At 50.5% G+C, this 10876-nt stretch overlaps 1 protein-coding gene across 1 annotated transcript; it reads left to right on the forward strand.

The window, feature by feature from the left end:
- The first annotated feature begins 1435 nt into the window (after positions 1 to 1435).
- LOC120109468 lies at positions 1436 to 3577 on the forward strand. Its single transcript, XM_039123229.1, has 3 exons — positions 1436 to 2093; positions 2189 to 2345; positions 3043 to 3577. The coding sequence occupies exons 1-3, from the start codon at positions 1436 to 1438 to the stop codon at positions 3575 to 3577; spliced, it is 1350 nt and encodes a 449-aa protein (XP_038979157.1).
- The last annotated feature ends 7299 nt before the right edge of the window (positions 3578 to 10876 follow it).

The raw sequence follows: 10876 nt of genomic DNA on the forward strand, positions 1-10876 counted from the left end.
ATGCTGGAACGGCAGGAGGAGGTGGTCCGTCGGCGGATGACGTCCTACGGAAGACCTGCAAGAAGCCGGTGGCCGGGGTTTCCGGCGCCAACCCGCCGATGCTTAAGTCAGAGGGGGCTAATGTGTAAGAGGAGGGAAGAGGTATGCTTTTCTGGGTTTTAGAATCCAACCCCTTCTAAGACGGAGGGGTTCTCCTTTTATAGAGGGGGATTGTATTACCTGTGAAGTGGTGGGGCCAATGGTTTTTTTCCCGATTGAACACGATCGTGTGCATTAATATAGTGTTGTGGGAGATCAGACCGGAGTCAGTGAGCCGTCATGGGTGATCGGACGTGGCGGAGTGGTTTAACTGCCTGCCGTGGAGGGCTTGAGATCCGTAGATAACACATGCATTGATTGTTGAGTGAACCGAAGATCAGCAGAGGTCATACGCTTTAATGGTTGAGTGAACCGGAGGTCAGTACAGGCCATGCGCATTAATGGTTGAGTGAACCGGAGATCAGTACAGGCCATGTGCATTAATTGTTGGCGGCGAAGCAGGGTATGGTCTCCGGTTGAACTACGGAAGGGGGTAACGGTAGTAGGTGAGTGGTGAGGTCGGGCTTTTGAAGTTAGGCTCCCGAAGGAGATTAGACTGAGGTCGAATGTTCTGACGGGGCATCTCAGAGTCCAGCGTCTGGTCGGACGCCGAGCCGAGCTAGTCGCCTTCAGGTCGGGCACCTCTAGGTCGGGCGTCCGCAGGTCGGGCGCCTTCTAGTCGGGCGCCCGCAGGTCGGGCGCCTTCCGGTCGTTCTGGGATAACTTAGTTTTTTCCCTAACACTACCCCCTGACTTCCTAGTTCGAGCTGCTTACGAGCTCGGACATGGGAAGTAGCTGTCTAACAGCGCTCCACACTGTTTAATGCCGCATCGGTGGGGGCCAGGAAGTCTCGAATTTTTATGGCGCTCCGCACGCTTTAAGGCGTCATTAATGGAAGATGGCGGGACGACGCCTTTTCACCATCTGAAGTGGCCTCGTGTCGTGGGCCCATGATGGGGCACCACGATCCGATGGGACGCCGCCTTGATTCGGTATTCAAAGCGTCGATCTGAATCGGATACGCCGTTTTGGCCTCCCGGGGCCGACGCATGGCACGATCCGGACGGGGGACGGGATCCTGTCTCGCCGATCCGGGTCGTTGGAGAGGTCTATATATAAACCCTTTAACTTGGCCTAAGGGCTCCTATTTGGCCGCCATCGCTTGGTGTTTTCTGATATCCCCCTCATTTCTCCCGGCGGCCTCCCGAAGCGGTTGCTCTGGTTTTCCCTCTCCAATCCTTCAATTCGATATCTCTGGCGGGAGTTCCAGTAGGTGCTCTCCTTTCCCCCCCTTGTCTGCTCGGAGGGTTTCTGTTTTTGATTCTTTCCCCCTTCTTTTTTGATTGTTTTTCTGAGATGGGTTGTGGTCCGGACGAAGTTGGGTCCACCATGAGTGGCGAGGAAGTAGAGATGGCTGAGGAATGGTTTTTCCCTCGGCGGGGGTTCCATCTGGAACCTGTGGGGTCGGAGGATCGAATAACGAGGCCTCCTCCGGGCCGGATCAGAGTGTACTTGGAAACACTCTGGGCCGGCCTGCGGTTCCCCCTTCACGGGTTCGTGAATGAGCTGCTGGCGGCGTATCAAGTCGTCCTGACGCAGCTTGCTCCGAATGCGTGGAGGATGATTGTCGGTTTTTTATCCTTGTGCCTGGCGCACGGGGTGCCGACCTCTGTAAATGTCTTCCGGTGGTACTTCTTGTTGAAGTCCAACCCAGGAGATGGAGAGTGGCTCTACCTTGCCCTTCGAGGTGGTCGACCACTCTTCCAGGGTGCTCCGACATCCATTCATGGATGGAAGGAGAAGTTTTTCTTTTTGTTTTCCGAGCGGACGTGGGGGTTCGATCCTCGGTGGGAGCAAGCCCGAATCAAAACCACCAACAAGCTCCCCAACTTGTCCAAGGGCGAGCAGAAGATCCTCGACGCTCTTAGCGGCCTCGGGGAGAATATTCTGCTGAACGACCTTGTGAGCGAGGACGCTCTGGTCAATGTTGGCCTGAGCTCGGTACGCCCTCAGGGTAAGGGTAGTGGTTTGTGTGGTTTTTGTTATTTGTTCTGCTCTGTTTCTTCTTTCTTGACATTTGAATTGTCCCTTTCTTTTTTTTTTGCTCAGACGTTCCGAAGATGGTGATGAAGAACGCGGCCCTTTACGCTCGGTTCCGAAAGAGGGCAGCCGAGATTGGTGGGGCTCCGCCCGAGCCGAGGAAGAAAGCCAGGACCGTATCTAGTGCAGGTGTTGAGGCGAGCATAGCCCAGGGCAGGCCTTCCAGGTCTGCTCGGGAGGTTCTGAGCACGGACCGCAGGGGCTCGAGTTCTGCGGGAGCTTCCGCGATGCTGGCTTGCCCGGCTCCCCTCTCTCAGCGCCCTGATCGACGTCCTGCTGAGGAGCGTCGCTCGGATCCCGAGTCGGGGAGCGGTCAGGGGGCTCCGAGGTCGCCCCCGCCCTCGCCGAGCCCTGCGAGGCTCAATCTTCCTAGTCCCTCGGAAGTCGAGTCCCAACCAGAGAGGAGGCCGTACCTCCCCTCGTGGGAGATCTCTGAGGGTGACTCGGCCCTCGACGATCCTGCAGTAGCACGGCAAGTTTTTCGAGTCACGCTACTCTCGGCCGACCAGGCCAAAATCTGGTTTACGAGCTACAACAGCTTCTTGGACGGGACCTACTGCTCTGCAATCCGGGTGGGTTTACCTTTTAACTCTCATTTTCAGCTTTTAATTTTTAGCCTCAACTCATTCTTCTATTCACCGTTAACAGCATCTTCACGAGGTCGAGACTCTGATGCACATAGCGTCCGACTATCGGGAGCGGGCCCGAAGATGCCAGCGTGGACAGGAGGAGGCCGAGAGGAGGCACATCGAGTCCGAGGCCGATAAAAAAGGGCTCCTCACGAGAGTGGAGGCCGCTGAATACGAGCTTCGGGCTCTGACCGCGGAGCTCGAGGAGTAGAAGGGTGCACATGCCCTGGCCAGGTCGGAGGTGCGCGCTGCTGAGGCGCATCTAGCCGAGGCCCATTCGGCGCTCGCTGTCCGCGAGCAGGAGGTGAAGGTTGCCCAGCTCAAGGTCAAGGAGCTCGAAGCCCGCGTGGAGAGGGCCCAGGAGGAGGCTCGGCACGCGGCTCAGCACGGGGTGAGACTCTTTCGAGAATCGGAAGAGTTTCGTGACCTGTTGGAGGAAGAGACCGTGGACGGGCTCATCCGCGGCTTTGAGGACTTCCGTAACCAATTGAGGCGTCTCTGCCCCGAGTTCGACCTCAATCTGCTCCAACTCGGAGCGGGGGTCAAGGAGGGGGATGGGTCTGAAGACCCGGCTGGGGCCGAAGTTCAGGCGACCGAGGAGGATGAGGTTCCCACTGAGGGGGATCTCGAAGGAGCTTCTGATGCTGCCCTCCGAGCTGCTGGTGAAACCCAGGCCGAGACCTCCGCTGCAGGTGGACTTGAGAGAGCTCCGATAGAGTATGCCGAGATGATTGCTGTGGATGACCTCGGAGTTGCGCCCGCCTCTTAGGGTTTTGTTTCATTGCATTTCTTTGTAAGCAAGGTCGGCCCCTGAAATTGTATGGCCGAACCTTGGTTTTGTACTTAGCCTTTGGGCTTTATCAAAAAAAATCTCTTTTCCTAAATTTGCACTCGTCTTGTCTTTTCCTTTTGCACAGTGGACAGATTTTCAATCGTTTAGACTAAGATATCCTTCGGCGTATTCCTCGGGCTCGGCTAAGTCCTGATTGCGTTCACTAAGTCCTTAAGCTTAGATCGATAGGGAATACTCCGAGCTTGGACTTTGGAAAAATTCATCATCCTCGAGCTCGGATTCGAATTTCTCCGAGCCCTCGAGCTCGGATTCGAATTTCGCCGAGCCCTTGAGCTCGGATTCAAATTTCGCCGAGAGCACCTAGCTCGGTCTTTTGACCCCGGAGGGGTTTCGTCAGGCCTATAGGTCATCTTCCAGAAGGTCTTGGCCGAGTCTTTAGACTCGGCTTTCCGGGTGTAGGCTTGCAAAAACTTTAGAGTCGGTTCACGAGGGGATCGTAGACCAGAGTCAAGCTATTGTTAGGGCCTTCGTGACAATTAACCTTGAATTTGATTGACGTACCAACTAGTAGAATAGAAACATAGTGACTCAGCACTTCTGAGCTCGGCTAGAGGGTTTAGGCTTGAGGCTGTCGCCGCAAGCAGGTGTCAACCTAGACCGACATTTAAACTCGGCTGAGCCCTCGGCCGAGCCCTCATTCAGGGATCTGTATAGATCAACCTGGAGACTAGTGGTGAGAACACGCCTAGGGTCGAGGAGACTTCGGCTTATGGCTCGAAAGAGCATTTCGACCTTGATCTGGGGAGATCCCGAGCTCCGTCGGGATTTTGTCGATCGTTATGGTATATAAACAAGTGGATGCAATAATATAGATGCCAAGGGAAAGGTACCTTTCGCACCATCGAAGCCGAGCAGTTCAGGTAGAGGTAGCCAATTCCGCTCTGCGACCGGCTCTTAGAGGCATTCTTTGGCTTGTAGTCCGCTTCCGCAGGTAACATTGCCCATTGCAGAATGAAACGGCGCTTTGTTCAGGGCCTCGCGCAACAGCGTAGCCTGCTCCAGCCGATCAGGGGAGAAAACCGCGGTCATTCTGTTTCAGGCACGTCCGCGCGTTGTAGGGTCTGCTAAGGTCCCACCCCATTAATGTCTTTCCGAGGTCGAGGGAGTTTGGGCTCACTGTCGGCCTGGCGACGCTTTCCGAGGTTGAGGGAGTTTGGGACTCTACTGTCGACCCACGGAGCATCTCGACCTTAGTCGAGGGATCGAGCATGAGGCCGAGGGAGCTTGGGCTTGCTGTCGACCTGGTGACGCTTCCCGAGGTCGAGGAAGTTTGGGACTCTACTGTCGACTCACGGGGCATCCCGACCTTAGTCGAGGGATCGAGCACGAGGTCGAGGAAGCTTGGGCTCGCTGTCGACCTAGTGACGCTTCCCGAGGTCGAGAAAGTTTGGGACTCTACTGTCGACTCACGGGGCATCCCGACCTTAGTCGAGGGATCATGCGCAAGGTCGAGGGATCTGGGAACGCGCTATCGACCTGCGATTCTTTCCGAGGTCGAGGGAGTTTGGGACTCTATTGTCGACTCACGGGGCATCCCGACCTTAGTCGAGGGATCGTGCACAAGGTCGAGGGGTCTAGGAACACACTATCGACCTGCGATGCTTTCCGAGGTCAAGGAAGTTTGGGACTCTACTGTCGACTCACGGGGCATCCCGACCTTAGTCGAGGGATCGTGCATAAGGTCAAGGGGTCTGGGAACGCACTATCGACCTGCGACGCTTTTCGAGATCGAGGAAGTTTGGGACTCTACTGTCGACGCACGAGGCATCCTGACCTTAGTCGAGGGATCTTGCGCAAGGTCGAGGGGTCTGGGAATGCGATATTGACCTGCGACGCTTTCCGAGGTTGAGGGAGTTTGGGACTCTACTGTCGACTCACGGGATATCCTGACCTTAGTCGAGGGATCGTGCGTAAGGTCGAGGGGTCTGGGAACGCGCTATCGACCTGCGACGCTTTCCGAGGTCGAGGGAGTTTGGGACTCTACTGTCGACTCACGGGGCATCCCGACTTTAGTCGAGGTATTTGAGGAAGATCGAGACCGAGCTCGATATCAGCGTGGTGAGGTGCTTCAGGCTAGACTGGAGCATCTGAGCTTGGTCGAGTAGTCCGAGGATCACAAATATCCCAATATCAGAAGAAACATAATTAAATGATTGCAGATTATCATAAAGAGATGGGACCCATGCCCTTGATCACCGAGAACCCCTCAGGGTTCTACTGGTAGTGCATCCGAAGGTTTTCGAAATTCTAGCTCCGCGGGATGAGGGTCCCGTCGAGGAATTCCAACTAGTATGCTCCGAGCCGCTGGACACGCACGATCCTGTAAGGTCCTTCCCAATTAGGGGCCAGTTTTCCCTACTCGGTTGGCTGAGAAGCTTCAGCTCTTCTGAGGACGACGTCTCCCATTTTGAAGGACTTGGCCTTGACTTTGGTGTTGTAGTACTGCGCCGTCTTCCGTTGGTACCTTATCATGCGGACTCAGACGGCTTCCCTCGCCTCTTCGACGAGGTCCAAATTGTTTCTGAGCTGAGAGGAGTTGGAGTCAGCGTCGTAGCACTCCACCCTTGGTGAGGGGAGTCCGATCTCCAAAGGGATAACAACCTCCGTTCCGTATGCCAGGTTAAAGGGGGTCTCGCCGGTAGGTAGTCGAAATGTGGCCCGGTAGGCCCAGAGAACATTATATAGGTCTTCGACCCACTACCCCTTGGATCGGTCGAGCCCGGCCTTGAGCCCTTGCAAAATAGTGCGATTTGTTACCTCGGTTTCTCCATTCGTCTGTGGATGGGCGACCGAGGTGAAGCGGTGATTGATGCCGAGCTCGGAGCAGAATTCTCTAAAATGAACGTTGTCGAACTGGCGGCCGTTGTCAGATATAAGGATACGGGGAGAGTCCAAATCTGCAGATTATCGACTTCCAAATAAAGTTCCGCATCTTTTGCTCAGTAATTCGGGCCACTGGCTCGGCCTCGACCCACTTGGTAAAGTAGTCGATGGAGACAACCAAAAATTTTCTCTGCCCGATTTCAGGAGAAATAGCCTCAGGATGTCGATTCCCCATTGGGCGAATGGCTAGGGGGCACCGATCGAGGTCAGCGGGGCCGAAGGTCGGCGCTGGATATTGGCGTTTCGCTGGCATCGGCGCACCTTCGGACAAAATCCATGGCGTCCTTTTGGAGTGTGGGCCAAAAGTATCCTTAGCGCAAGATTTTATGAGCCAGTGCTCGGCCTCCCAGATGGTTCCCTCATATCCCTTCATAGACCTCTCGCATATCATAATCCGCCTCTGACGGGCGGAGACATCTGAGGAAGGGAGAGGTGAAGGATTTTCGTGTTAGATGTATGCCCTAGAAGCCAATCTGGCTGACACATTATTAATTCTAGGGACATAATTTTGTACTTGACTATTTATTATTGAATAAATAAAAGGCATCTTTTTATTCATATTATTTATGTGTCTATGAATCGTCCAAGAAATTAATAAGATGATGATGCATATTCTCAAGAGTTGAGAATTTGAGCCATGTATCATTGGTGATTAATTTCTAAATGCTCCTGATCAATGGATCATCACGAGGACGGTGATCGATCCGATCAGTACACAGATCACTTTCCTTCTGGATGGACGAGACTTGAGTCCACAGTGTAGGGACACTGAAGTGATAGTGCAGGTGCTTGTTAGAGAACAAGGGTACTGAGCGTGACCAAGACAAGAAGTCACTTGGATGTCTATCCACTCGTCAGTGACTTGCTTGATGTTGCAGTAGTGTGACTGGTCCTTTGACCTGCGGTGCTTCGGCTACTCACAGTGAGGTTATTGTAGTTTGACTGCACACATACATGGTCTCTAGCCATATGGGTCCATGCAGTGTAGATTGGCTGCAGTAGGTTCACTGTAGGAGTAGGGTATGCACCTACAAGGAATCTATCGATCTTGATAGAAGAGGAGTGATCCTATGTGATTTGTTAGACTGAGTTCTAAGACCTTGGCTAGGGCAGTAATATAAAGTGGAGAAAGAGTTTTCCACTATCGAACTCGAGTCGAATAAATCTTGACATATGACAGACGATGGGGTTTGACGAGTTGTCCATGACCTCCGTCCTGTAGGGATCCACGATAGTAGGACTGTATCACACGTTAACTGCACCTAGAGGTTCATCATTCCATTCTGCTGGGTAGCCACTACATGCTGCTAGGTGTCACTGGTGGATGGTGGGACTCACAGGGATTATCTCGATGATCGATAAACCCAAATGAGTTGAGTTGGAATCGTTCCAACCCATTGAAAGGAGTTTTCAATGATATAGTGATAGAGATCACAATATATCTCACTACCAGTCAGAATAGAACCTATGGGGTCACACACACTAGAAGTATTGACCGATCCGATGGTTGAAAAGTGATTATGAATCACGAGTAATCAATTCGATTGATATTCAGTTGAAGAAGGAAAGGGAATTAATTAATTGGACTTGAAACAAGAGTCCTACTTCGAGTAGGATTCCTAGAGTCCTAATTGGATTAGGACTGGGAATCCTAGTTGGAGTAGGACTGGGATTCCTACTTGGAATAGGATTCCTGCAATCCTAATGAGATTAGGAGTTTTGAATCAAAATTGGATTCCTACTTGGAGTAGGATTTCTAGAGTCCTAATCGGATTAGGACTTCGGATTCAAATAAGAGTCCTAATTGGATTAGGACTAAAATTAAATATGTCCTAATTTGGATTAGGATTTCTTAAGTCACAATTAATTATTAATCTAATGAATCAATAAGACTCCTAATTGGATTAGGATTGAAGAGTTCAATTGAGTCAAAATTGATTTAAGTTCTAATTGGATTAGGACTTACCTAGATTGGATCCTAATTGGTTCACCCTTGGGCTAAGCCTAATTGGATTAGGGCTTGACCACATTAGGGCATTTCAAACCCTACTTAATGTGGATTAGGGTTTACCATGAGGAGGGGAATATGCCCCTCCCTTTTCCATGTGGAGAAGGGAGAAGAGAAAGGTAATTACTCTAGGGCTCCTAGATTGTAGGAGCCCTAGATGGTTATAAAAAGGGGCAAAGGGGGCCGGCGCCCTAGATGAGATCTTCTCCTCCTCCAAGCCGTGGCCACCCCTCTCCCTTCCTTGGTTCAGCCGCCATCAGCAAGGGGAAAAGAAGAAGAGGCGTGCACCTCTCCTTGGCCTCCTTCCTTGGTTCCAACGCAGGGAAGAAAAGAAGGCTGCGTGGGGATTCTTCTTCTTCCTCTTCTTCATCCTTCTTCTTCCTCCTCTCAAGCACAATCAAGGGTTGATTGAAAGAGAGGAAATCAGCCATCAAAAGAAGTCTTTGCAAGGGAGCTAGCACCCCGGGAAGACAAGAGAGCTTTGATCGGATCACTGCTTCGTGTGGATACCCGTAGAGGCCGGGCACTTGAACGGCTTCAAGCGAACCTTCATCCTAGACCACGAACTTCAGTTTGCGGTGATCATCTACCCGCACAAGGTGAAGATCTGATCTTCCTAAAGGTTTAAAAAATTTTAATTCTTATCTAACTACGAACGGTTCATAAAACAACGTTCATGCGATGAACGTCGATCCCGCTTATGCCGATTCCGCTGCCATCTGAATTTTTTTGAAATATCAGCGGCATGGGCGGGTTCCCAACAGTGGTATCAGAGCCTAGGCTTCGTAGATTAAGGTAAGAATTAATTATCTAAAGGCATATTAGATCTGAAAATTGAATGATCATGCATGCTGAAAATTTCTGCATGCAGATTTTTCAGGGGTGCTGATTTTTGCATGCTGATTTTTATGTGATAAAAAGATGATTCTAATTGCATTGTTAATGGGATTACAAAGTTTAGAATCATGATTAGCATGATCAGCAACCTATGTCATGATATAATCAGTTAGTTTTCAGATCTGAAAATTATAATTGTTGCATATGGTGATGATCATAGGATTCAAACCCTTTTGGTATCAAATGTAATGACCTGCGATGTGATCTGCGATGTCACGTAATTTTTTAGATGCTTGCATGCATCTTACTTGATGTTTTGAGAGGCCTGCGTGCCTCCTAAAAGGGAGATGTAATTTATTTTTTATTTTATTTTATATCTGGTTGTATTTCTGTGATGTGATGTACGTCAACGATCAAGTTGAAGACAAGGCATGAGATGAGCAGGGGTCTAAGAAGTTGATGGCGATTGGATCAAGAGTTGGTCAATGATCGAATCAAGAAGGCTTGGAACCAACTCAAGAGTTGAAGACCAGTTGATCGATTGACGTGCATGTGCTTGTAATACGACCTAACTAGAATCCATGATCATCACCTATTTAAAGTTTAGCTTTAATTATTGCTGCGATTATAACTGCCTGCAATGTGCCGTTTGCATGTGATGTGAATGAGAGTCGGGTAGATAGGTTTACATGTGATGTAGCAAACCCAATTGAGACCTAAATCGAAACCTCCTCAATCAAGTCGAGAGTGAACCAACATGAGCAAGTCATATTAGATTAATTGATCTAATTGGTGTCTAGGAAAGCATGAAAGGTGGTTACTTAATTAGGACCTTACTCTCTGAGTAAGGGGAGCCTCCCACCTGCTTACCTGGCCAATTGTTCGATTACCTCTTATGAAGGGCTCAAGTTGCAAACACTAAGACCTGATTAACCAATATTAAGTCAATAGGTCTTCCACTGTAGTAGAGCTGCTAAGGCCTTTCTGATGTTGATTTGTCTCGGCTGGACACAGTGGTCAAGTTACATCGGGGGCTGGACCTCTCTATAGACATGAGATGTTGTAGGGTAAAGGTGGGGTTGGGCACCAATAACTGTTAGGTGAGGACCCAATGACGACTTTATTCCTACGGTTATACGGTGGGTCTGACTTAACTAAGAAATGAGACCAATACTATCCAGCCCAGCCTTGTCCAGTAACCACTCTGAGGAACTGTTAGGTGAGGTTTTCATGACTTAGAGACCAAGTTACACTGCAACATGCTTGAGAAGCATTGTACAAGAGTTGTACATTCATCAATCTATGTGTCACCAATAACTGTTAGGTGAGGTGGCATGTAAATCGGTGGGACCGGAGTACCCACTAGAAACCCTAGTCGTGTGGGATTTCCGTTTTCCTACCACGGGAGTGTGAGGAATTCGAGAAAATAGTGGGAGTTACATTTGTTCTAAAAGACCTTAGAACAGATTAGGATCAAGTACAAAAGT

Source organism: Phoenix dactylifera, unplaced genomic scaffold (genome assembly GCF_009389715.1).
Source record: "Phoenix dactylifera cultivar Barhee BC4 unplaced genomic scaffold, palm_55x_up_171113_PBpolish2nd_filt_p 002233F, whole genome shotgun sequence".
Taxonomy (NCBI): Eukaryota; Viridiplantae; Streptophyta; class Magnoliopsida; order Arecales; family Arecaceae; genus Phoenix; species Phoenix dactylifera.

What these genes read in the sequence shown, in the direction of transcription:
- LOC120109468 (XM_039123229.1), top strand. Translation starts at nt 1,436, where the DNA reads ATGGGTTGTGGTCCGGACGAAGTTGGGTCCACCATGAGTGGCGAGGAA. An exon ending in GAGCTCGGTACGCCCTCAGG is followed by an intron (nt 2,094 to 2,188) that starts GTAAGGGTAGTG and finishes TTTTTTGCTCAG; the next exon opens with ACGTTCCGAAGATGGTGATG. An exon ending in GCCCAGGGCAGGCCTTCCAG is followed by an intron (nt 2,346 to 3,042) that starts GTCTGCTCGGGA and finishes TGCCCTGGCCAG; the next exon opens with GTCGGAGGTGCGCGCTGCTG.